At 46.5% G+C, this 27064-nt stretch overlaps 2 protein-coding genes across 2 annotated transcripts; one reads left to right on the top strand and one right to left on the bottom strand.

Annotated features, from left to right (window-relative positions):
• Positions 1 to 22781, bottom strand: mideasb (mitotic deacetylase associated SANT domain protein b). Its single transcript, XM_053434454.1, has 13 exons — positions 21795 to 22781; positions 14112 to 15917; positions 11771 to 12043; positions 10850 to 11189; positions 10577 to 10643; positions 8354 to 8496; positions 7787 to 7890; positions 5713 to 5788; positions 4589 to 4677; positions 3715 to 3858; positions 2907 to 3026; positions 1385 to 1584; positions 1 to 449 (listed from the first exon to the last, which is right to left on the bottom strand). Exons 2-13 carry the CDS (start codon positions 15654 to 15656, stop codon positions 206 to 208), a joined length of 3345 nt encoding a protein of 1114 aa, XP_053290429.1. The 5' UTR covers positions 15657 to 15917; positions 21795 to 22781; the 3' UTR covers positions 1 to 205.
• On the top strand, positions 22299 to 25649 carry ptgr2 (prostaglandin reductase 2). The gene is made up of 8 exons (XM_053434453.1): positions 22299 to 22647; positions 22740 to 22858; positions 23457 to 23648; positions 24188 to 24358; positions 24462 to 24671; positions 24846 to 25055; positions 25141 to 25180; positions 25282 to 25649. Exons 1-8 carry the CDS (start codon positions 22611 to 22613, stop codon positions 25344 to 25346), a joined length of 1044 nt encoding a protein of 347 aa, XP_053290428.1. The 5' UTR covers positions 22299 to 22610; the 3' UTR covers positions 25347 to 25649.
• The last annotated feature ends 1415 nt before the right edge of the window (positions 25650 to 27064 follow it).

A 27064-nucleotide genomic window follows, 5' to 3' on the forward strand; every position in this document is an offset into this window, starting at 1 on the left:
CAGTACACACTCACACACACACACTCACTCACTCACTCACTCCACACATTCCCACTCAGTCACGTACGCAGGAGGGAAGTCTGTCCCTGAATGTGCAGAGCAACGGAAGTCGTCTTGCTCAGCGATCTGTCCACCGGGGGGGATCCGTCCTCGTCCGCTTCCCAGAGAACCAGCCAATCAACAGTCAGAGTGTGTGTCCGTCCTCTCACTGCCAGTCCGCGTCGTCCTCGTCGTCCCTGTCCGACGAGTCGTCGTTGGTGCTGTCCCCCCCGCCCAGCTGCCGGGTCCCGTTGTGCTGCCGAGCCGCCAGAGCAGCCGCCGCGTCGGCCGCCGCCTTCGCCGCCGCCGCTCGCTCGTCGGCCTCTTTCTGCCGCAGAGCCGCCGCCTTCTTCTCCTGCTCGGCGTGGCTCTTCATGTGGGCGCTGCGGCTCTTCACCTTGAAGAAGATCCTGCAGGAGGAAGAAGGAGAAGGTCAGAGGGGTCGGGAGGGACATCACGAGGAGCAGAGAGAGAAAGAAAAGAAAAAGAAACAAAGGTCTCCATCTTTACAGGCTTCATACACATTCTGACCAATGGATTTTCATGACTGTTCAATAACTTTAAACCAAATTTCCATGACCGAACATTTTGTGAAATCTCGGTGTATACGCGAAAAAGTGACATAATGTGGTATTTAATTTAACAATGAGAATTCCAAGGCATACAGTAAACCTTAAATGACACAAACCCAAGTATGCCTGCTTATATTTTGAGCGTATTTCTTTAAAAGCATATTAATTATTTAAAACTCAGCGTAAATGAACGACATGGAAATATGAATATAACAAATTTCCATGACTTTTCCAAAACATTTGGGATTTTATTCTTTTTCATGACTTTCCCAGGTTTTTCATGACCGTAGGAACCCTGTCTTTAGTACTATTTGATGGAGTCACAGAATTGTTTTGGGGGTGAAATATAAGTTTCCATTATGATGGACATGAATTATAAATTCTGCCTGAGCCACAGTTCAGAACCTGGAGATATTTAGTTTACAGTTATTAGAGAAAAGAGACTCGGATCATTAACATGATGCGTCTGCAGCCACGTGAACTTGGACAAACTCTTCTCTTCCATCTGAACCCTGTGATATCTGCCAGTGACTGATGAGCCTGACTGGACTTCCTGTATCGTTACTCATCAGACTCTAGAGATGGTAGATCTATAACTAGCACGCTTTGAGCCGGGGGTGTGGGGGGGGGGGTATTTAAAAGAGAGTGTTTAGTTCTCCTCATGTCATGTTATTTTACATCTAGATAGTTCAATGTTCAGCTGCTTATGGAACTGAAGTAAGAGCCGTCTTCTTTCCACTAAGTAAACAGAGTCATGGCGTCTCTTCACCGACCTGCCACACTTCTTGCAGGGGAACTCTCCCTCCGGAGCCGCGGGGACTTTGGCGGGCGCCGCGGGGCTCGTCCGCCGGGCGCTGTCCTCGCGGCTCGGCTTGGAGGCGGGTGCAGGCGGGTGGGGGGGGTGGACGACCCGGGGCGGAGGCTTCTCCCTCCCGGCGTCCTCCTGGCCCTTCATGATCAGGACGGTCCCGGGCTGCAAAGCAGAGAGGAGCCGTTAACAACAACAACAACAACAACAGCTCAGGTTTAACACTGAGAGCAATTAGGAGGAAGACAATGAGCCCGGAGCTGCTTTACGATCTGCTCTCATGTCGGGTAGCGTTACACTGGCATGTGAGCGTGTGCCAGGAAACAAACACATGGACGCAGGGTTTAAGTAAACACAGATAAACGCCTGGACAACAACAACAACAACAACAACACGGGGGCACGGAACGGGGAGAAGCAGTGGAAACTACAGAGGAGAAGCACTTTTCGCTGAGTCACTGTTTACTGACAGATATAATGGGGAGTTGCACAATCCAGAGAAGCTGACAAAGTTCTCTACTCTCGACCATCCAGCAGGGGGCAGCAAATCCAACACACGTCCAGCGGGACAAGTAGGGCAGAGTTCAAAAGGACAAAAGTGGGACGAGGACAACTGAGGTTTCTCTCAAGGGTCAAGTCACGCTGGTCCTAAAAAAAAACTCCTTTGTTTTTCATTGTTTACTTTGCTGTTGTTGCTTTGGAACGTTTGTTTTGTCCTGCACAGACTTTTCAAAATATGTTTATCTGACAATGAAAGTGTGAGTTTGTGTTTAAACATTATACGAATGACCTCATGTCTCTAATGTCTCTTTTATAATAGTAGTTCATAAGCCAACACTAAAGTACTTGGCTTATAAGTAGCCAAGTACTATAGAACAAGTTTGTACAAATTTATGAGGACATTTGTAGAGTGTGGGTTGTGTTGTATTCAAAATTTAAATACTCACACAATTAAATACTCCTTTACAACATGTAATGACGTCTGTAGAGTGTGTCTGGTGCCATGTCAGTTGTTTGCAGACTAGCTATTCAGCCTTCATAAAAAAAAAAAAGTGTCTGTGATAGTTTGTTGACGCTTGTGAAACAATGATCTGCTGCCAAGGGAGGAGAACCAGTCAGAAGCCTCTTGCAACATCTTCACTGCACAAACAGACCGGGGAGCAAACAAATAATCTGTGCAGCTCAGAATAACTGTGGTCAGTGAACGTGACATGAGGAGGAGCTGGAGAGACAAACGTGACGTTGTGAGAAAATGAAAACGTCTGAATAGAATCAGTTCAACGGCTTCAGGCAGAGGAGTGCGTGAGAATGTTGCGTTAATACACACACGCACACACAAACACACACAAACTCAGTTCCCCTCTGACAACAACAATCAGAGCTGCAGCTTCTTTCTATTTCCCAACTCGTGCATGAATGAAAGAATATTCCAGAATATTTAGTTTTGGTTCCTCTGCATCATTTTGTGACGATAAATTTCTCACTCACTTTCTCGGTGGGCTGCAGCGGCTGCGACACTCTGGTGGAGCCCACATCCTGTTTCCTGTCAGCTGACCCTTCCCACTTCCTGCTGTCCTCCTCCCGCTGGGGCTCCAGCCTGTGAGAGACCTGCAGGGAGGAATGAGGTGATAAGACTCTGGGAGAGAAGCTGACGGCAGCGTGCTCATTTATAAAGCTCTGGAGCCGTTATATATATAAGATACATATAGGACTCTGGAGAGTGTTATAGATGTGTTATAGATGTGTTATAGATGTGTGTTATACATGTGACCCTTCACACTGCTGCTGCCTCTGTGAAAATTGGCTTTAAAGTATTTGTGCTTTTTTAATTATATGCAGTGAATGCTGCGAGAGAAGTGGGTCGTTGAAAGGTGTGAGAAAGTTTCAATCTTGTTACTATATGTGCACGTAGCTGGAAACTAACTGTACCTGCAATGTTTCTGTGGTGGAAAGAAATATCTGCATCAGTTCTATTCCCCTAGATACAAAATGGTGAGAGTGTGTGTGTGTTTTTTTTTTTTGATAAATGAAACGACACCGAGCAGTTTCACATCTTCATGAAAACGCAGTTGTTTCACATCTTGTAAGATTCTCTCTGCAATAGAGAGTCGGTGGTTCAATTCCCAGTTCCTCCAGTTCACGTGTCTAAGTGTGCTTGGGCCAGACACTTAACCCCAAGTTGCCCCAGTGTGAGAATGTGACGTGTGGAGTGGTGCTGAACACTAGAGCAGTGCTACACAATGTAAATGTCTTCACAGTGTCACACTGCAGCAGGAGATCACTGAGTGTCACTGACCTTCTGGTCCGTCTCCTCCTCTGTGCTCCTGCTGTCCAGCGGCTCCGCCTCCCCGTACATCAGCGCCCCGCTGCGGCCGATCTTCACGTGTTTCTTGTACGTGTAGTAAAACTCCACACACTGTGCTACTGTCTTCGTGGTCACCTATCAGAAACAAACACAAACACACAAACACACACAATGTTACTGGAGTTTTAAGATGCTACAACCACATTCTGTGGATAAGTAAACAGTGAGCAGCAGAAAAATACATGCACAAAGTCCCTTAATTGCAACGGGATGCAGATTATCAGTTATAATATAATGTGCAGATTATTTTGTCTCATCTTTGAAATATACGTAGGATCATCAGTTTACTTAAAGATAAAAGCATAAAATTCTTACATTTGAAAATGTGAAATCATAAAATGTGACAGCACTTTAAATCACTTATCAAAACACCGGATCTCTTCTATTGATCTATTTATCAATTACTTCTCTTACTCTTTAGAAAATATCTAATTACAGTTTCTCAAACGACGAAGGCCTCAAGCTGATTCACGAGTCAAAACTTTAAAGTCTCTGATTTGGTAGAAGACCGTGAAACTAACACTGATTTAATTTGGCCGCGTCCTTGTTCGGTGAAGTGGTTTCGGATAAGAACACGAAATAGTTTTCCTCTGTTGTGGAGAAGCGGTAATTGACTGTGACACAGCGAATGATTAAATGGGAAGGAAACATTGTTCCAGAGTGACTGTACTCCTCCCCCCCCCCCCTGCCCCCGCCAGAGGGGGGGGAGGACACCGTTAAACTTGGGCGTTTCAGAGTCGTTAACATGACTCGAATCAGTACTTGCTATTTTTGCCGACCTTTTGTCTGAAAGCTTCACTCGTACCTGTTTCTGCACCATGAAGAAATCCTTCTTGTACGCGGTGATGCCTTTGTTGAACTGGCGTCTCTCAGCTGCCGTCCAGCTGTCGGATCCTGAGGGAGGAGACGAGGAGGACAGAGGAGGACAGAGGAGGACAGAGGAGGGACAGAGGAGGGACAGAGGAGGGACAGAGGAGGAGACGAAGAGGACAGAAGAGGACAGAGGAGGACAGAGGAGGAGAGAGATGCAGTGTGTTAGTGACCAGTTTAATTACACAAGTATCCTGCTTTACTCTGTGTGTGTGAGACTGAGTGTGTCTCTGTGAGTGTGAGTGTGTCTCTGTTTGTGTGTGTGGAGACAAGTTCAGTCCAACCCCCCCTTAAATCCACACACACACACACACATTCACTCAAATCACTTGATTAACAATGGTTCTCCTGTCTTCTGCTCTGGATTAACCACATACAGTAAAGCCCCTCCCTGTTCCCCTCCTTGCCTCATCATGCTGACCCTGACAATCCTCCACAGTCTCCTCTCCCCCCCCCCCCACCACCACCCCCACCACCACCCACGCCTCACTCTCTCTCCTGCAGCTGCCACAGCTCAGAGGCAGCAGCTTAGATAAATCATCACTGTTTGGTCTCTATAAGTCAGAAAGGCTCTCTCTCGGATTAAGAACGTGAGGCGCAAATATAAAAAAACACAAACACGGAGTTTAACTCGGTTTGGAAAGTGTTTGTTTTCGTTTGCTCTGAACTTCGTTGGAGCGCCAGCCGGGTGGAGTTTATCAGTTAAGGAGATAAGGATGCAGAGAAATGTTCCGACACTGACAAATTCCAGTGAACCTTCTGTTACTGGAAATGTACTGGTCTCAAAGTAACGACAACAAGATGTTAATGTAGAGCTTTAATTCACAAGTGCAATCATATCAATGGGTCAGCTGACTATGTCGATAAAGCATGTGAAAAATACTGAAAAGGAACAATAACAAACATAATATTTTAAGAAAAACTTGAATTTGGGAGTATTTGCTATTTAGTTAAATCAATAACTTGCAACTTGTTTCAGCTGCAAATTAAATCTCATCCAGTTATATTAGGTAAAAAAAACATGTTAAAACCCATTAGTTGTGTTTTCATAAGACTTACCTGAGTAGTGGAAGTCTGTCAGACGATGAGACTTTGGGAAAATTGGATTCCTCAGCATCAGGAGCGACAGAGCAGCCTGAAAGAAAACAAAAAACAATATTTAAAATGTGAATTTCAAATGAGGTAAACTTTACACACAGTGATTCCTCTGAGCCTTTATACAACAGGAGGCCGCTGCCAAACCAGCTGACTGGGGATCTGATTGTGCTTCATACACCTAGAGATGAAAAAACACTGAGCCGTGAATCTCACAGGTCACCGGGGAAGAGAGATAACCATCGCTCTCATTTTCCTGCAAGTATCAATTTCCAGGGTGCATATGATTATTATGATGATGATGATGATGATTCGCCATCTGGCATCACCAAGGAAAAAAAGACTTTGAGGTGTTTGAGAAGAAACAGAGTGTGAATGTTGAAAAGGCAGCAGTCAGAGTCGGACCGCTGCAGAGAGTGGGTGCTTTGACAGCCCCCCCCCCCCCCCCCCCCCCCACACACACACACACACCCCCCCACCCCCTCGTGGTTTCCTTGACAACGCTGGACCAGTGCTGGTTGCTAGGGCCTGAAATCTTGCTGCTTTCCAATGCAGCTGAGGAATACGTGCAGAACTCGACCACATGCATGAAAACCAAAGTACAGTTGCAGCAAAAACAATCTGCTGCACAGTGCTGGGGATTTCACCTGGAATCCAGAGAGTAGAAAACATTTCCCTCATCAGGTTAGTGGTATAAATGATATATAACTATACTCATACCGTTAACCATACTAGCCTAAAAACCTACAACAAGTCTATAAATACATAAATATGTCAATATGTCCTTATAAATAATGCACAAGTGCAGTAAACATCCGTGTGCAGTCGTCCTGGGCCTCAGCACTTTACTCTAGTAAGTGTCTCACAGATAATATTTCCGTCTGTAATGAAAGGTGCATTATGTGTTCTCTGTAGTTTTATATCAATTATTTGCTTATATGTCTCTGTTATTTAATTTAAATTGTTCTCTTGTCTTCATCATTTTAAAGATGAAGACATCTCATAACAAGGTGGACAAAAACCTGGGTTGACATCTTCAATCCTTCCAGAGTAGAAAAATATTTAAAGTTAAATTCAACAGAGAACAAAGAGAAGCAGATGATCCTCACAACTAAGAAGCTTTAACTTCAGAATTTAGAGCTTTTTTGGCTTCACAGATGAATTTAACTACAGATCAATTTCAAAATGATTTCCTGACAGTGAGTGAACCTGCCTCCTCACTCTGCTCTCCTGCAGCCTGTGCAGCTCCTCTGCTCCACACGCTGCAGCTTCTCTCTGCCTCCGGCTACATATTCAAACCGTCTCACCGTCCCAGTCATCTCAGGCCGCCACAGAGTTTCAGGGCAGAGCAAAGTGAAATCCTACACATCAGTCACCGCTGTTCTCTAATCACTCAGAGCTCAGATAAGGTAACCTGAGAGGCAGCCGGGTTCAGGCAGGAAGTCAGAGGCATGTGCACTGCATCAGCCTGATCACATTCAACTCTGCGTTTACATCCAGCCGGTCAGTCATCGTTCTGTCTCCTCTCCCACGTGTCGTTTTTCTTTTTTTATTTTCACTTGCATGTTTTCCCGTGAGAAATTTGAAGCAACGCCTTGTCACATTTTTTTTGTTTTTGTCCTGGTTCCTGTCCCAGGAAATCAAGATATCAGGTTTCACCGACAGAAATCAAGCTGTGGTCGTAGATTTCTGTGATCCCTCAACCCGCCTGTAGAAACCAGCTCCTGCAAACACACACGGACACTTGTGCAGAAAGCAAAGCAGAACCCGGCTCCACTGCAGCAGTGAGCTTCTGTCCAGGTGCAAAGCAAAGACATTGAACTCTATGAACTGTCACGTACATAACAAATATAATCATGAGTGAAGTGTGCATTAGGCCTCACAAAAAACAAACACAATATAATCCAAAAGTACTATAATTTATTTATTTAAATGACTTGCTTTTTTTGTGTTAATTTTTCTTGATAATAACGCGACTCCCTGCGCCCCCCCCCCCCCCCCCCCGGCCGCTCAATGAGGATTGTTCTGTCGCACTCACCATTATGTCGCCTTTGCACTCGTACAGACAATGGTGAGCCAGCTCCTGGTTGGTGCCCCCTCCACACAGAACACTGGAGCAGGCCAGGTGCATGAGATCTTCCACTGAAAGAGACACAGATCAATGTTGACCTTGGTTATTATGTTGCACACGACGGTGAAAATGTTTGTAAGAGAGAAAATGAAGATTATAACGATATTTAACGGAATAAATGTGAAGTTTTATGGGATTTGATCAGGTCCTGTCCAGACCTACAACCTCTCTTGACAGTGTTTCTGTGGGTTTTCATTTTTTAAATTGCTGACTGTGCATCAGCTCGATCATAAACTGTTGAAAACACCATCTCAGATGTGATAACAGAGATACTTCTGTATTTTGAAAACAAGGAAATAACCGACTTGTGTCTCAAACTGAGTTGAAACTGACACTTTGTTTTTAACTACTACCACGTGATATTAAAATCAATAAAGTAAATAAATTCGAAACTGCGCAACCAAATGACTGCCCCCCCCCCCCCTTGTATCCGGTGATGTAACGCTTGTGAAACACTGCGTTAGCTACTCTTACCTTTCTGATGGAAGTCCGGTTTTTCCTGCAGCTCGTTCAACGGAGACCAAACCAGATCGGCTCGATGGGGATCGAGCTCGACACCTGACCGCTGCCTCAGCTCCGGAACCTCTGCCTGGTACCGCGACCCAATGTTGATCCGTCTGGAAACAGGACATCAGTGTGAGCGACAGGGCACTGGACACGACTCAATTTGGATTCAATCAAAAAAAGACACTGTGTATAAATATCAAGTAAAGCTCTCGATTTAATTCCCGAGATCATGTTCTGGTTTCCGAGCTTCTTCTTTCTGCCGTGATCTTTAAATAGTCCCGGGGAGATTGTGGAGGCTTCTCTGGCAATTCTTGCACGGTTTTGAATTGGAGCTCGTTACACAGCTCACTTCGGCTCTCGGCCCGATGAATAAAATGTAGATTCGAACCAAGTGAGCTTCTCAAATCCAATAAAAGTAAAAGCATCCTATAGAGAAAGTATCAAAGACATGTCTCGAGGGGCTGAAACCAGATATCACCGGGATTTAGTTGTGAAAATCCCTTTCGAGCACGTCTCGTCCCTCCCCTGCACTTCCAGTGGGCCTGCAGTGTTTCCAGCTGAGCGAGTGTGTGTGTGTGTGTGTGTGTGTGTGTGTGTGTTCTGGCATCCTCCCCAAGGGAAGACGGGCTACTAAGAGCTGGAACTGTGATGCCTCCCGTTTGTTTGGGAGTACACCAGAACCAGCTGAAGCCATGATTAATGGGAAACCTCAGCGGCTCGTCCCCGGCTGACCGCTGAGCAGCTGGCACCGCTCAGGAAGCAGCTTGCACAACAAACCCCCATAAACTGTGCACCTTAAAGAATATACAAATATCCATGTCATTAAAACTGCCCTTTTCTCTGCTGCACTCATAAACATTCAAGCTATCGAGGGTAGTGTTTACGTTTATGAAGACTGTGCCACTTAATGTCTTTATTTGCTTTTGGGGTTGTTTACATGACTTTGTTGTAGACTCTGCATCGAGTTTCTGCCACATCCATTTGATGTATTCAGATTACATCTCTGTACGCTGGCTGTTATTGTCAGTGGTGGAGTTCACCTCCAGTTAGAATGAGGGATTCAGCAGAAACCATGCACGCATGCAGTCGGTCATGGCCACAGGAACCACTCTATAGTTCTACAGGTTTGCTCTGCCTCCAAGTTATCTACTAATTCCATAAATCTCTGTCTGAGGGTGGAATGAGTATTTAAAGAACTGCTCATCTCATCGACACATGACATGTTCAATATTAATACTTTTTGCTTAGTCATAAACGAGCAAGACGACGGCCACGACAACTGATTCTCCAGTTCTGGGCTCTACAGACTGAGTCCTGCAGCTGATCTTTAGTTACAGCTGATCAATCACTGCAGGTCAGATAGGTTCAGAAAGAAAGCTGCACCCAGCATCACCACAGGCCAAACCAACAGCCCAATGCAAACAGGCAGGGTTACAACAGGCACTGCCCTAGCTCATAATAAAATGAAATGAATTATAGAATATTTTGAGGGTCATTTGTGTTAAAAACAAAAGACGGGCCCATGCATGTGGACTAGCAGCAGTTTGAAGCCATAGAAGGTTCCACCTAGATTTCAGTGGATTAACACAAAGTCAATATTTTGGGCTACACCCAAAACTCTTCTGTAATTCTGCCCGGGTGAAGCTCAACTCGTGTTAAACTGTGGGCGTCCTCCATCTTAAATACTGAATGTTCAACGTCAACAAAAGCCACATGTTTAAGATTCGGGTCCATTCTAATCAGTGTCCATCTGTGTTTAAAGGAAGCTTTAAGGCTCTCCACCTGACGGGCAGTAAGGCGTTGTTATGACAGGAGGCATTTTGCAGAGGGACATTAGGCAGAGTCGTCAGATTTGGGGGGGGGGGGGGGGGATGCTGCCACTAAATCTGGCCTCGGATGACAGGGCAGAAGATTCCAGTGGTAACAGCGGCGAAGGGGAAGGGACCACTTTAAAGGAGGGGTTTAGTATTTCAAGATGTCTGCGCTCTCTTTCAAGACATGTCATGAGTCAGCCCGGTGTTTGGGTTTGAATAATTGATCGCAGAGCTACTACTCCCGCTACGATAATGCTGCGTGCAGCTGGAGTGGCCATATCATTTATCTGAAACTGACAAACAGCCCCCCCGAACCCAGCGGAAGATGAGGATTTTAGTTTTTTTGGGGACGTGGAGAGGGGAAAAAAATACTCACGGCTCGATGCTGACCGGAGTGGCCTCGCACATCGCAGACAGAACCGGGGGTGTGATGTCACAGCTGTCTGCAAGAGGCAGCAACACAACATCCAATCAGTGACATTATGAAAAAGGGGTTTCTTCATAATCACAGGACCACATCGCAAAAGTTATTACAGCAACTTTCATAGTTCATTCACCAGATGTCTATTGCGAAATGTTTGAATTTACATAGTCAAGGTGTCATGTGGATAATTCAGGGAAGTTGTCTGAACTTTATTTCTCTACTTACTGGAACGTAACAGGCTGCGTGTGGCCGACTTGGGCGTGACAGGCGGCGGCAGGCCCTGGCTGCCGGCTGCAGCCGAGGACAGGAAGGTGGAGAAGTAGAGGCCCGAGCCCTCGCGGACGGGGCTGAGGATCGGCGGAGGTGTGTAAGGGGGCATGGTGAGGGGGTTGTCGGCCAGCCGCACAGGCGAGCGCAGGTGGCTCTGGTAAGGTGTGATGCTGCAGTAGGGGGTCGGAGCAATGAATAAGCCCGGTTTGGGCGGGGGGATGAAGAGGGGCTCGGGCCGGGGACGCCGTTTGGACTTTTTGCCGTCGTCCTCTTTCTCCCCCTCTGTGCCGCCATTCTGGTGGGAGAAGATAATCGTGGGTGAATTTACCACACAGGTCTTTGTGTGCACAGTTATTTTTAATACACAAACACATACACACACACACACACACACACAAATACCATCAACAACAGTTGGCTCGGGCCATCACAGAGAAAGTGGGCAAGAAGAAACAAGTAAACCCGGCTCTCATCTGTACCGTACATAATGTACAGTATTGCAATGCTAAATCCTGATAATCTGCCTGATCTGGGACAGGGCCAACAGTTCACCAAAGCCCCCCCGCACCACCACCAACTGAAAGACGGAGAGCCAGAAATGTGTGGACGAGTGAAATGGGGGCAGGGGAGACATTGAGCATGGTGGGGGGAAGGGGCAGTGTGCTGGTGGGGTGATGGGGCATTAATGCAAGGATTTGATTGCTCGAGTTCAGACAGGAAGGAAGGAGAGTGAAGAGGACAGAGGAGCAGCAGACTATAACCCTCAATTATCTGTTCTTTCGTAAATAAGGTCTGCCAAAAACAATTATATTCCAAAACCTGCTGGCACTGCTGGAAAATAAAATAAACAGCGACCAGGGACAAATGTGCACCGACCTGCTCTGAGCTCTCTGACAAGGAGTTCCTGAGTGAGCGTCTCCGTGTGACAATGACCGAGGGTTGGTGGTCTGCACGGCCGAGGTCCTGGGGGTGGGAGGGCCTGGGGGGCCAGCCTGAAGCCAGGGCCGCTTCATCTCTGTCCGGGGACGAGGGCTCCGGCCGCCGCACCGGAACCGACACGGGGATGACGAGCGGCAGAAGGTTGTCGTCTCGCTGCCGCTTGGCGTGCAGGCCCTCTGAGGCGGTGGGGCTCCACGGCCGGTGGGGGTCCTGCATGGAGGGAGAAAGATATTTTGAAATGGATTTAAAATAAGAACAAATGCATTAAAATAACCCTGCAAGTGTAGGAAATGGCGGGTTTAATCTGAAACATTAATTCCAAGTAATCTGTGTGTAATTGGTTTTTTTTTACGACTTTAAAGCTAGATTAAAAGTCATAAAAGCCTAAGGTTCCAGATTTATTTTCCTAGGCTTTTAGGATGTGTAATTATCTGATGTTTAATTGACTAAATGATTAAGCCAGAGAGTAACACTGTGTTTCTTTCATAAAAGATAATGATTACGGAAGCAGCCCTGAACTAAGGAACAATATTACATCCTTCCAGCTCCTAGAGGGGACGGGTGACTCATCAAACTTGGATGTTGTCACCGTCAAAGACTGAACTGAAACAAAAATCGAAGTCTGCTTCATCCTGTTGTTCCTCAATGTGACACCACTCGAAACTGCAGCTCGCACAAAGTTCCTCCTCAGCTTTTTAGGGCACACAAATTCAAAAACTACTCAAATCTCAAAACTTGTGTAGATGATTCAGAGCACAAAGCAACATGTGTAGAGGTTGTGATTCAACAACTTGAAGTCAAAGCAGGTCAATATGGTTCAATAACTCAATAAATCAATCTGGGTGGAGGTTAATTCATCTGGGGCAAGAGGCCAAATTTAAGTCAATAGAATAATTTGGAAACTCTGACACCTTGTTCCTCATCTGACACAAAATCTTAATGCGTAGTGAAAATTAAGTCAATACTCAAACTTGGGGTGTTGACAAATAAGTCAATTTGTCATCAAACGCCTGAGATGAACCCCGACAGAATCCATACACAGAAAATGAGCTGCAGTAGAATGTTTTTAAAACACATTTTGAAACCCCCTCATGCCTCAGATTGCACTGCTAGGTGCAGCTCGGACGTTACAGAGAAACCGCTTCAGAGATGACTCTTCACATTTCTTTCTTTTAGAAACCACAGCGGGTGGGCACGAGGAAACAACGATCAACTCCGGAGCAGCTTCAAAGTGCAACCACCACATCAGAGCCCAGCAGAAGAAGACAGATGCATTCTGCCGCTGCACATCTACACGGGGCCGGGAGCCGTGCAGCAGTGGGGCTGTGCTGGATCTGGGCTCATTATTACTGGTGGAAAACTCCAGCCCCCCTGCACCAGTGTGGTGGAGGACAGATATTCTGCTGAGCACTGCACGCAGGGGCAACCCCACACCCCTCCCTGTATGGAGAGCGAGAGAGGAGGGAGAGGGAGGGGGGGGCAGACAAGGCCAGGCTGGTGTTTCTCTCCTTTGATGGGATGGGGGGGAGGTGTGCAGGCATGTAACCAAACACAGTGTCTGTATGATCAGCTACCCATGAGGCAAATCCAGGGCGCTGAACTGCAGACACACTGACTCAGTGCTGTTTGGAAACAGGACTTGTTGCACAATCGAGACCTTCAGCAGATAAACACACAAGTACATGACGCCACGAGGCCGAGTTGGGCATAATTTATTAAGTGGTTTGTTTTCTGAGGGCGGAAACTCGGCATATGAAGCAGTTTATAAAGTTTACATTCACCCTGGGACAACATTCCCCATGTTAAAAGACTTCTCCAGCCACAGACTTTCCCCTCACAAGGCCGAGCTGAGCAGCTCAGTTCTCCGTGGCGCACACTTCACTGGGCGTTGATTACACTCGGCGTCTCTTCCAGCAACATGTTAATCACTAACAACACAAGTTTTGGCAGAATTTTCTTGGCAGCTGCGTTATGGGTGTTTGTTTCAGCTCCCGCTCTTGTTCGGGGAGCTTCAGTCCCGATGCAATTATACCCTGAGATAACACTAGAGAAATAGATTTCTAGCTCTCGCCGAGATGTTCTCAATTAAGGCCTCCAGCTAGAGCGACACGTTTCGATAAAAATGCCCTTGTAGTGATTGAGACTAAGATCATTAGTCCTTTTTCTATTTAAGGTGGTTTGTTCGGCTGTTTAGCTTTAGGAGGAAATAACCGAGTACAGTTATACAAAGCGATAAAAGGGAAAATGGCTGACATTTTATAAAAAAATGAGCCTTTACCTTGAGAACATGTGGTGGTAGAGACTCCATTTCTGAGGCCTTCTGAGCGAGAGTCTCCAGGTTGACCTCCTGGGACACCCTACGTTTCCTGCGTGTGCTCTGGATGACGCCCGTCGGGGCTGCCTGGATGTCTCGGCCCCCGTTCTGAGAGACCTGCAGCCCCGTGGCCGCCTGATCCGCAGAGGCCGAGAGGAAAGGGTTGTCGGACGGCGCTCCTCCTTCCTTCGAGAGCCGCCGCGATCTACGGAGCTGCGTTTGGGATTGAGTCTGTGTCTGGGGCTGGGGCAGGGGCACGGAGGGGAGAGGGGGCTGCAGGGGGTCGGGCGACTGCTGGGGTTCAGGGGTGATGTCCTGGATGGCTGGTTCCTGGATCTTTGGGGGAGCGGGAGCAGAGGACTCCTGGGAGTGTACCACCACAGGCTGGGGATGGGGCTGCGGGTGTGCATTTCGAGCAGCAGAATAATAGTCAAGCACATGAGGGTTTTGTTGTTGCAACTGCTGATGTTGCATTTGCTGCTGAATATGCAGCTGCTGTTGCTGTTGTTGCATTTGCTGCTGTTGATGTTGCTGCATCTTTTGTTGCTGCTGCTCGTGCTGTATCTGCTGCTGCTGCTGTAGATGTTGCTGCACATGCTGTTGATGCTGAATGATTTGTTGCTGCTGCATTTGATGTTGATGCTGCTGCTGCTGAATCTGTTGCTGGATGATGTGATGCTGCTGGCGCTGTATCTGCTCCTGCTTCTGCAGCTGCTGTAGCTGTTGTGGGGGTTTAGCCTGCGTTGAGTAGTTAGGTGGGTTGGGTAGGGTTGTCCTGTTGCCCTGAAAGGACTGGTAGTAGGCTGGCAGGTGCTGCTTGGGCTGACCAAAGGCCAACTGGAAGGGCTGCAAAACTGAGCTTCCTCCTTGGAGGGACTGTGTGGGGTTCAGTGCCCCGGGTTTTAAAGATTCCTGAAAGGCCTGGGACTGCTGCTGCTGCTCCCACTCCATGCCCTGAGCCTTGACTGCATCCCTGTAGGCATCTGGGGCTCCTAGAGGCTGCTTGTCTGTAGCCCTGTTAGCGGGCTGTTGATGCGGCTGCATGCCCGAGGTCTCGTGCATCGACTTTGCGAACGCATTCTGAGTCCTTGAGTCCGTTACGTTAACTCCTCCCATGTAATTTGAAAAGTTTTGACCCCAGTTACTTATGGGGTTCCAGGAGGCAGCTCTCTGCTGCTGGGACAGCGAGGGCTGCTGCTGATTGGGCTCCTGTTGGGCCCACTTCATCGGAACAGTCTGTTGATAGTGACCCCTGCTCTGGTCACCTTTGTCTGGGCTGAAGATGACGGAGTTGAGGAACATGTGAGGGCCCTCTGGGTTGGAGGTCACGGTACTGGCGGCCTCGCTCTGTCCGGGGTCTGAGGCGGTGGCCCCTGGGACATAGTAGGACCCTTCAGGGTGCTGAGACGTCTCCTTCATTGCTACGCTTTGTTCGTTGAAAAATGTGATGCGTTTGCCCGTCCTCTTGGCGCTGGGTTTCTGCTGGGCAGGTACACTCATGACGGGCATGAAGAAGCCGAGCAAGACAACTACTATCGCTCCACCGAGTGTCACTTGAATATATCCAGAGAATCAAAAAAAACTCAATAGGTAGCCAAAGTAAATTAGAGCTGTAAAACTATGTTGACATCAGTGTGAGCAGAGGCCGGGTCAGCCAACATAATCTTCTCCTCCCCGCTGAAGTTTCTTTGTGACCCATCCAGAGGACGTCGGCCTGGGGCGAGTAGATCTGAGGAGGTCTGCGAGTTTCTCTCATTCACGGGCAACACCCTGTGTGGAGAAAATGGCAGAGGTCAAGCATTCAGCCGTCAGACTACAGGGAGTAACCACAGGGGGCTGTCATTGTCCTCCCTGCTGCAGCCATGTAAAAACCTGCTGTCTGCTTTTTCAACAATAGTCCTGCACTGAAAAGGTATCAAGTGTGAGAATAGAGGGGAGGGGCAGGTCTAAGCGGTGTCATTCACTAAGCTCACATGACACGGGGGGGATAAGGTCCTGCACGCCGGCCAACACGTACAACAACCCTCCTTTAGGGAGGGGAGTTCATGAAGATAGATAAATCAATAGTGCCCGGGGATGTCACTTGAGGATGGAGCTGCACCAGGTTTAATGCCGGGGCCATGAAATCACTGCTGAGAACACAGAGAACATGTTTCTCGTTTAGCCTCACGGAGAGGAATCCTCGTTCCCGCCACACAAACTCAGACGTGATAGAAACCTTTTTTTTTTTCTTCTTCTTCTATTTAACAACTACATGACTCATGAGCGAGGAGAAAGGGAAATCGTGCCCTTTGAACCGTGGCTGCACACAGCGAGAAGGAAGGGCAACTGAGAGTGAGCAAGCGTGAGTCATGCTGAAAGGATCTATGCAAGGGGGGGGGGGGGGGGAGTTAAAATGGCCTTAAAGGCTTCGATGAGCTCGCATTGAGAACCTAACAATTGCCATGGTAACCCCCTTGTGATTATGAAAAAATTATGATTTAACAGGGGGCAGGTGTTGCAGCAGATTTGGACTCGGTGCCGCGTGCCAAAGTCAAAGACGCACACAGATTGCCACAGTTTCTGTTTGAAAATTGCAAACCCTTTGGTCCATCTGCGGGGAAGAGAACAACCTCACCACTCTTTTTTTGCAGCCGTCAACAACCTGAACAGAGACTTAGTTTTTCAAGATTCACATGAAAGGATTGAAAGGGGTTTCTCCAGATGATTGCATGAATTAATCTACAGCTCAGACAACCTGGAAAGTGACTGACAACTGTCACCCCTTCGCTCTGGTGGCCTAGTAAAACACAAGCTTCTTAAAATAGACGGCTGCAGCTGTTCAGATCGTGCAGGGGCTCAGGGGGAAGCACAGACTGAGGGGTGGTGGGGGGGGACGGAATGGGCCCCATGCATGCGAGGTTCGAGCTGTGTGTGTGTGTTTGTGTGCATCAGCAGCGCCATGTGACGTTGCACATGCATTGATCTGTGTTGCCAGATCGCAGGGAAAGACACCCTCTGTGGAAACGGTGCACGGAGGGAAACCACTTTTTCTTGCACCGCTTGGGAGCAGCAACAACAACAACAACACAAAAACACACACACACACTGGTGCTTATTACAGGGGCGACCATGATGTGCGAGGGATCATCGTGACGCATCACTAGTGCAACCCTACACAAGCCCGGGCTTTGGCGCTGTAATCACACTGACACGTTCGATTGTCTTAAAAATAAACGTCGAGCGCCATTAGCCGCACTAATCCGTCGCCGAATCCTAATTTAAAAAACAGTGTGTGTGTGTGTGTGTGTGTGAGGCTCGAGCAGCAGCCTGACGTGCATGCGGCCTGGCTGCACGATGAACAGACAAGAAGGAGGAGAAGGAGACAACATGCCCGATGAGGAGGACTCTTCCCGGACCCCCCCTCCTCCTCCTCCTCCTCCTCCCTCTCCTCCACATCACTTTCCGTGGAGCAGCCAGCTCAGCGCTATTTACGAGACCGCCTTTGTTGCAGGGGACAGGATTACCCGGTCACTAATACCCTGTCCCCGTGCAGCGAGCCGACGGTGCACGATGCATGGCGCAAGTGTGGCGGCTGCATGGGGCTCGTAAACAAAACAACCGCGGATCGATTCCCGCTTGTAAACACACGATTTAAACAACACGTCACATGCCCGGGGACGAGACTCGAGCCCCCCGCGCGGAGGCTCCGGGTCGTCGCCCGGTTGTGTCTCTGCGGGGTAAACAAAACTTTTTCTTTTTGTGGGGTCAGTGTCAGTTGCGGCCAGCGGAGCGTGCACACCCCGCGGAGCACGAGACCAACACCGCCGCCAGGCAGGCAGCAGGCAGGCAGGCAGGGCATCACCACCGCGGCTCCAGCCCCTCCGCGTCCCCCGTACTTACCGTCATGGAAGCAGCTCGAGCCCCGCAGGATCGCACCCTCCTCCGCCGCGGCCAGCAGCTGCTGCACAGGCCCGCACAAAACCGAGCGACCCGCGACGATGACTGCATGCATCACATCCCCAAGGTTGACTCATGCTGTGCCGCTGACCTCACTCATCGCTGCTGGGTTACTTTTTCTCCCCCCCCCCCTCCACCTCCTCCTGGAAGTCCTCAAAAAAAAAAAGGGGGTCGACGTAAACAGGAGCCGCGGCGCTAGTGTGCACGAGCGCGGACGCAATGCCGCCAGTGTCCGCTGCGCATTATTGCACGAGGGTTGCACGATAATTTAAAAAAAAAAAAGCAACACAACAAAAAAAACACACGCACACTCACTGGGCGATGCGGCCTTATCGACGTGCGACTCGGTCCGTGTCTCTGCTTGTCTTGTGACCCCCCCCCACTCCTCCTCTCTCTCTCTCCCCCCCACACCAAACCCACTTCCACAAGCCACAAGCTCGCAGGCCACACCCACTTCCATGTCCATATAAGGTCTTCCTATGACACGCAACGCGCTGTAATTTACGGAGCAAAGTCCCCGTCAGTCCATGCGGGAAATTCCTGCACACATGGGAGGACCGCGGGGATGGGGGGGGGAATAAAGGGGGGGTTTCAACATTCACTTTCCTTTCACCTTCACATCTGGGTTTTTTAAAAATTATGAAATTCGTTTTCAGTTTCAATTGCGTCTTCACGTGATCCACAAACTGTGTCAAATTCTTGGAGAAGTTTAAAAATATATTTTTTGTTTATGTCAGAGTTTAATTTTGTTCAGTTGTATTTTTTATTTGTGCATTTTCAATATCTTTCAATTTGCTATTCTGTCCATGTGCATTCCTGTTTACAGTGTCTATATCCTGTTTACAGTGTATGTATCCTGTTTACAGTGTATAATTCATCACTATCTTTAAATCTCCTCATGTTTGAATTGCTCTTTAATTTAACTTTTCTCTATCCTTGGAATCCCCTGTACTGTAACAGTGTGTTTCCCCATTGTGGGACATGTTGCTACAGAGATAATGGTTTATCTTATCTTAACTCATCTTTTCTTGTGAATTCATTCTTTCCTAATAACTGTCTATAACTGTAATAAACAAGTTCATTACACACCGACAGATCCTGATTTCAGATAAGATAATATCCTTTATTTCCACTGTTGGGGAATTTCCAATATTACAGCAGCAGGAGTCCAAAATAGGCATCAGTAAGTAATAATGAGAGACATGCACAACTTAAGGTGTAAGGAATATAAAAGATATAGAAAAATGTGAAGGGAATAAAACCAATATATACAGTGTAAAGATGTGCAGTGTGAGAATATGTGCAGTGAAGAGATGGCACATGAACAGACAGAATGAGTATTGCAAAGTTTAGGGAGTTAAAACACAAATATTTACTTGTTCAGTCCAACCAGCAGCCAGTGTTCATACATTAATACTGAGACGGACCAATGGAGAAAGGGAGGAGCCTCTCAAATCCTCACCTTTTACCCAAGAGTGTCCTTAAATGTCAACACTACTTTACTTAAAATGATAGACAACAAAGTAAAGACACAAATCCTCACCTCGAACAACAGATTATCAGATTATCAATTCAAAATGATTAAGATAATACTAGAATATTGTTGAATCACAGTTAGAAGGACAGAGTGTCAGTCAAGATATTCCCAAAGAGAATAATCCCAGTGTTAAACTGGCCAAATTTGACGAGACACAACAAAAAAAGATGGCTGTGACCAGTTCATTGTTCAATTTGTGACATAACTGAAGGTCCCGCAGTCGACTTGTTAGAGAAGAAACCAGATATGTCTTGTGTTGAGTCTACCTTCTCTTAATTTCCTTGTTTAAGTCTATTTGCACATGTTTTCTTAAGCTTCAGTGCATTGAGCTCTCAAGGGCCATTGTGGAAAAAGTTCAGCGAGCTTCTGTTGCTGAAGACAAGCCACATGTGATACTGCTATAATCAGTCTAAGTGTTGAGTTTCGGTTTGTACCCGTGTTCACATGAGTTTCACTCAGGATGATATAAAAGTGTGTGAACACTTAACCAGGCCAGGATATTGCAAACTGATCTGTGGCCTGCCCGATGATATGGTGTCAAACAGATAAAACCAGCACATACATTTCAAAAAGACCTCGATGGGGCAAACAACCATCTGTTTAAATAACATGATCAGTACCAAAATTCTTCTATATTGATAAAGCTGAAACAATTGGTTAACTTCCTCCCCAAATATGTTCAGCAGTGTCTGCTCATAGAAGCGTTCATCTCTGGACTGCTGAGGTGGACAAGCCACAAAAGGTGCATGTAGTGAAATCAATGATGGCTGCATTCCTTTTAGCTGCCCTGTGCATGCTGACTCAGGCTAATGCTAGGCCTCAATTATCCTCCCTTGGGGCTGTGCACACAGGCACCATGGACACGTACTTGTTCTTATTATACACTTTCTAGGCTGCTTTAAATCCACCTGACGACACAAACACAACAGAGTGTTGTTATCTGTTATTTAACGACAGCTGACCATGACTCAGGATTTGTCCATCCGGGGTCTTTTGGCTTCAGTTTTGAACATTGGGAGGAAGCAGAAACACACCGTCCATTAACTCTGTTAAAACACGTATGTTTATCCGACTGTTACAAGTCAAATGAGACAATAGTTTAGGAAAACCCGAAAATATCATGTGTCAGTGGACATGACCAAGCATGTGCCAGTCAGATGGTGCACAGCTGTAGTGGCTCTGCTGGGCTCGCTCTCCTCTCTGGCCCTTAAAATAACGTGCAAAGCCTGAACACATTCACGCAGTTGACAAGAAGCCGAGTCAGGCTGACATGGCTGCCTCCGATGACACTGTCACTGTGCTGGGAATCAGGGTTTTGAGTGTGTGTGTGTGTGTGTGTGTGTGTGTGTGTGTGTACTCATCTTTGCCAGCATACACACTGACCTACCTTGTCAGGACCAATAGACCCCATGGGGAACAAAGAAAGCACCTAATGAAGTAAAACGCATTTTCTGTGGTCCTGGTTAATGTTAGCGTCGGTAGTAATAGTAATAATAGTAGTAACTATGGTTAAGGTTAGAGTACATCTCCAGGAAATCGATATAATGTACTCTAAAGTCCTAGTTACGACTCTGTGTGTGTGCGTGTGTGTGTGTGTGTATATATAAAATAGTGTTTTCAAAGAAGATACCTTTATCAATTAGTTGATTTAACATTTACTAATTAATAGGCACTTATTTTGACAGCAATTTCATTATTTACACACATTTTAAAGCCACAAAAATGCCACACATTTGATTTGATGCTGTCAGTTTCCAACATGGGAGGATTTTGCTGCTCTACTGATGCAAATATTTCAATCCTGAATATCTAGGGGGGGGGGGGGGGGGGGGGTTTGGACTTGGCAGACGTGAGCAATGTGAACACAAGTACTCTGACAACTTAATCCTAATTTATAGAGATTCATGTACAATGATAACAATCTCTAGTTGCAGCCAACTCACACTGACTTGAATGTGTACACACACGCACACAGACTCCAGAGCACAGCAGGAGGAGATATACTTAACTTCACTGAAGGAGGGGGGGGGGGGGGGGGGAGAAGTGTCACAATCTTATTACCACACAGACATGCAGCTGATCACGATGCACCAAAGCCACAAATCCTCCAGGTTAACACACAACACCCCCACGAGTTTGCATGGATCAAAAACAAAGATGCGAGTACTCACAGTGAACTCTGCTCCTCCATGACCCACACGGGCCTTCACCATCTCCTCCAGCGGGGGAGTCTCGACCAGCTTCACTTTCCTCATGAAGCCTCGTAAACTTTCCTTTTATTTCCCAGATTCCTCCACAAGGCGGAACTTTTCTGCTAGTAACCACCAGCGCTGCAGCCCGCGTGTATCCTCTTTGATACCGAGTGCATTCCCGGCTGCAGATGCGGTGACAACCCCCGGAGCAGCGGGAGGTGTCCGGTAGCGGTTTGTGTGGACGAGCTGGATTAATAAGAATTAAAAAAAAAAGAATAATACACAACAAAAAAAAAATGGTGCTGCTGGAAGGGGGCCGCGTTCCGTTTCTGATTCACCGGAGCTGCCTTGCCGGCTCCATGGAACCTACATGAAGAGATGGTGAACCCCCGCGGCACCGGAACTCTGCGGACACGGTGTCGCACTTTCGTCAAACCGCCTCGCATTCCCCGCGAGCATGTCACGTGGCTCTCGCTTGATTGACGTTTCGTTAAATATATTTTAACCATAAACACAGAATCAGATAAGACGTGCTAAATAGATATGAGTCTTAAAGCAAACGATCTTCCATAACTGGCTTCCGGGTTTTAAGCGCGGCCGGAAGTGGCTAACAGGGAAGCATCTTGCACCGTGCAGGAACAAGCAGAAAACACAGGTTAGCTAATGTCAACAAACTGTGAGGTACAGCCTGTTAGCTTAGCCTAGCCTAGTGCTAACCGTATGACAACACTCCTGTTGCACTCGTCAACACGTTGCACGTAAAGACCCGCACTTTTGTCTTTTGTTGCTTTGAGGATGCACGTGCAGAGAGTCGTTCTCAACTCACGTCCAGGTTGGAGGCTTTGTCAAGTTTTGTCATTTCTTTAATCGCACCGAGAGTTTTGTTGTATGCGTGTGTGTGATTGTTTTCTTATTTACGTGAAGGTAAAAATGGGGTGCCAGGTCCTGAAAACTTCCGCCTGGAGGAGTCCACTTTAGCGCCTGACCTGAAGGAGGAGGAGGCCCTGCTTCGGACGCTCTACCTTTCAGTCGACCCCTACATGGTAAACATGCAGTCAGGATGGCTTCAGGTCATTTGAGTGGGTTTAGAGTCTGACCTGTCATGACATCTGCATTTAAACAACTCAATCCACATCATGCAGTCAACCAGCACACCTGAGTTATCATAGCAAGGTTAAAGTTAGTTGACAGTTCGCCAGTAAATGAAAATAACTCATTATCTATTCCCAACTATGGCAATATTGGTGGTGGGTGAAAGGTTTGAGTCCACAAAAAACACTTTTGGAGTTTCAGGGGTAAACAGCGTTGCAGCCAAATATGATATAACTGAAGTAACTGGCAACCACCTCTTCAAATGTTAAAAAAAACAAAACAGAAAGAAACATGTAAGAACTAGTGATGCTTCCATGCACCCATGGGCGAGAGCTTGTGTGAACGTGGCTCCAGACGAGGATCACAGAGGACATTTAGGCTAAAAACAAGGTTTCCACTCAAATGGCATACTTGTAAGCAGATAATGAGTCAATTTTCTTTTTTTGGGTGAACTATCCCTCCAACAGTGTCAAAGGCTTAACAATAAAATCAACAGGCAAACATTCCCCATCTCCAGGACTCTCTATCTGTCTGTCTTCACCCTCACAGCGCTGCAGGATGAACGAGGACACCGGGGCTGAATACCTGACTCCATGGCAGCTGTCTGCGTGCGTGGATGGCGTAGGCATCGGCGTGGTCGAGTCCAGCCGCTGCAGCTCTTTCTCTGTGGGAGATGTGGTCACTTCCTTCAACTGGCTGTGGCAGACCCACGCTGTTATGAAAGGAAGCGTCTTACAGAAGGTGCGGCACATACCTGTTACAGCCGTGGCTTATTTGTCACGGTGACAGGTAGACTGGGTCTTACGTGGGGTTGAATGTGAATCTGTTATGTAAGGTTTAAAGGTTCAGTGTGGAGAGTTTAGTGACATCTAGTGGTGAGGTTGTATGATGCAGCTGAACATCCCTCACCTCCCCCTCCCCTTAGGAACATACAAAAAAAGAACCTGTGGTAGCTTCAGTTGTCATAAAAACTCAAAAGATATTTAGTTTGTCCAGTTTGGATGACTCTAATAAAAAACATGGCGGCCTCCATAGAGAGGACCCGCTCCCGATATAATTATAAAGTATTTAAATATAAAATGGGCCATTCTGGGGTAAAGAAAACAAAGATTTGTACAAATTAGATGATTAGTGAAATCATTACTAGGCATATTTTATATTCAATTTCTGCCGTTAGATCCCTTTCAACTAAATCTATCACACTAGACCTTTTTAAAGCAAGCTGCATGTGACATGGACGCTGTGTTACATTAGTCAACACAAACTTCTCTCTACTGCAGGTTGATCCCCAGTTGGCTGACGGGCACTTATCCTACTTGCTGGGTGCAGTGGGCCTGACAGGCCTCACTGCCCTGCTGGGTGTGAGGGAGAAGGGTCACGTCACCAAAGGGGCCAGTCAGACCATGGTGGTCAGTGGGGCTGCTGGTGCCTGTGGCTCCATAGCTGGACAGGTAAATACAGCAAACCCTGGATTTTGATATCAATCGATAACATAAACACAGCTTAGATCAGACCAGGCTGATTTAGTCATTGCTTCCTGATTGCCTCCTCCAGATTGGCCGGCTGGACGGCTGTGTGAGGGTTGTGGGGATCTGTGGATCTGAAGAGAAGTGCAGAGCTTTAGTGGACGATCTGGGCTTCTCCGCTGCCATCAACTACCGACAGGAGGATGTACCGGCCCGACTGAAGGAGTGCTGCCCTGATGGAGTAGATGTTTACTTTGACAATGTGGGAGGACCCATCAGTGATACTGTCATAGCACAGGTACTGTTAATGATGTTTTTCTTGCGTTATTTATTCAGCCACACTTTCCCAACATTTGCAAAATTCAAATGTGGTGGCTTGTGGATTCCGCAGCCCTTATGCCTTATCCTCAACAGTGAGGGTTTTCTTCCACAGTGAATCCGACACGTTGACCTCCGCCTCTCTCTTCCTCAGATGAACAGCGGCAGCCATGTGATCCTGTGTGGGCAGATCTCTCAGTACAACAAGGATGTGCCGTATCCTCCACCTTTGAGCGAGGAGACACGGGAAGCTCTGCAAAGCAAGAGCATCACCAGAGAGAGATTCATGGTGCTTGAGTACATGAGCAAAGCAGAAGCTGCCCTCTGTGAACTCAGCCAGTGTATTAAATCAGGCCAGATCAAGGTAAGGAGGAAGTGGTATCAATGTGTGTTTGTTTGTCCTCTTCCCTGATTGTGGTTTTGCATCATTTTGTACTTTCATCCTGCAGGTGCTAGAAACTGTGGTGGATGGCATTGAAAACATGGGAGGTATGTGAGTTTTAATCCTGCCATTTATCTGCGATTTGATGATTCTTGCTTCTTTGTTGCCTTCACAGTTACAGAGTTGATTTTGTTCTATTTTCTTGCAGATGCATTTTGCTCTATGATGAAAGGGGGAAACATTGGCAAACAAATTATAAAGATATCAGAGTGAAGATAATCACCACAGTTCCCAGTATCTAATACTCTCACCAGACACCTCGAGAAATGAACTCATTAAAGTAATGAACTCGAGTGAGACATTGCCTCGCTTAGCGGATGCCAGTTGATTGCAATTACAAACCAGAAATGAAAAAAATCACATCAGGTTTTCTCTTTATGATATTGTGAAAAGTTAAATGAAAAAAGTGTTTGAGAACCTGGTATTGAATATTAAAACTTTTTAATTTTTGTTTTTCAGAAATAACAGTTTGTACTGTTTATTAGCGCTACTGTAATTAAATGTGATGTACACATAGTACTGTCAAATTACTGTCTGTTGGTACTAGGGTTGGTATGTGTGAACTACCGTGTAATTGGGTATCATGGTCTGGTTTTACTTACAATGGTTAGCTGCAGGGGCGTTTGTAGGATCGAAAGAAAGGGGGGGCTTAGCCTAAAACAGGCCTAACGACGCCCCTGCACCTGTGTATTGATTTTTGTGAAGATCGGTCAATGTGAACACGTTCCGGGGGGCTCGGGGGGCACCATTGAGCCATTTTGCGACGCCCATTGTAAATTCCTCCAGAATACGTAATTTTTCACCACTTTCTAACTTTCTGCAAATTTTGGTAAGAATTTGAGCGTGTTAAAGCCCTCAAAAAGCCAATTAATTTGCCTGAATAATAATAATAATAATAATTATTACAATTTCAATAGGGCCTCCCACTGTCAGTGCTCGGGCTCTAAATATCCATATTTATATGCCAGTTTAAATGTTGCACTTCATAGCATTCACACTATGTAGCGTTCGTTGCAATATTTTGGGATAATGAGGAGGAAAGAAGCGTCCATCTCATTTCAAATATTCACACCTTTATTTGTGATGTGTGATATCAAATGATGTCCAACTCATCAAACTGTTTTAAACAATATTAATTTAAAGACTTTTAATTCAAAATGTAGTTAAACCAACAGCGAGTTTTTATTATCACTGACAGGTAAACTGCCCATTTAGTCCTCAGAGAAAATGTATTGATTTCAGGTTAATAGTCTTTTTTCGCAGGATGTTGTTTTGAAGGGTGAATGAGCCCTTTGGACTCATCTGCATCATCGTCACTGTCGGTAGATGTCAACGTTAAGATGTTTGAGGAAACCAATTTGATAAATAAATAATTGATCACATTAGTGTGCTTGAGTGAGTATTTTCAGCTAAACATGAAAATTGAAAAATCCTCCCATTTAAATAGTTTGTAAAGATTTAAGTGTGAAGAGTGTTGTTTGTCTCTGTATGTCGGCCCTGTGACACACTGCCGACCGGTTCTGGGTGCGTGATGGGATTTTAACAATAATACCTCATAGAAACCAGTGCTTTCTTTCAAAGGACTTTTGAAAGCATGTCGTTCTCTGCAGATTGTTGTCTTCCTCTGGCATTAGAGACATTTGAGTGCATTGTTGTTGCTGGTGAACAATCCTGGCAGACTGGCAGTGAAATATGCCTAAATACCTTTTTAATTACCTGGAGACAGTCGACCTCTGCAGAGCCCGAGGATGATCAGTAAGCCGTAAAAAAGAAGAAGAAGAAGAAGAAGAAGAAGCAGAAGTAAGTGAAGAGAAATTGGTGGCTGCATTGCTTCACATACTCAATAACATATAGTTATAAATATTTATAGATAAATAAAATTAATACAGATATATTTATTGATTTTATTCCTTTACACTTCTGAATGCAAT

The sequence above is a fragment of the Pleuronectes platessa genome, chromosome 11 (assembly GCF_947347685.1).
Source record: "Pleuronectes platessa chromosome 11, fPlePla1.1, whole genome shotgun sequence".
In the NCBI taxonomy this organism is placed as follows: domain Eukaryota; kingdom Metazoa; phylum Chordata; class Actinopteri; order Pleuronectiformes; family Pleuronectidae; genus Pleuronectes; species Pleuronectes platessa.

What these genes read in the sequence shown, in the direction of transcription:
- mideasb (XM_053434454.1), bottom strand. Translation starts at nt 15,656, where the DNA reads ATGCCCGTCATGAGTGTACCTGCCCAGCAGAAACCCAGCGCCAAGAGG. An exon ending in AGTGCAAAGGCGACATAATG is followed by an intron (nt 5,789 to 7,786) that starts GTGAGTGCGACA and finishes GTTTTCTTTCAG; the next exon opens with GCTGCTCTGTCGCTCCTGAT. An exon ending in TCTTCATGGTGCAGAAACAG is followed by an intron (nt 3,859 to 4,588) that starts GTACGAGTGAAG and finishes TGTTTCTGATAG; the next exon opens with GTGACCACGAAGACAGTAGC.
- ptgr2 (XM_053434453.1), top strand. Translation starts at nt 22,611, where the DNA reads ATGCACGTGCAGAGAGTCGTTCTCAACTCACGTCCAG. An exon ending in TTTCAGTCGACCCCTACATG is followed by an intron (nt 22,859 to 23,456) that starts GTAAACATGCAG and finishes TCACCCTCACAG; the next exon opens with CGCTGCAGGATGAACGAGGA. An exon ending in GTGGCTCCATAGCTGGACAG is followed by an intron (nt 24,359 to 24,461) that starts GTAAATACAGCA and finishes TGCCTCCTCCAG; the next exon opens with ATTGGCCGGCTGGACGGCTG.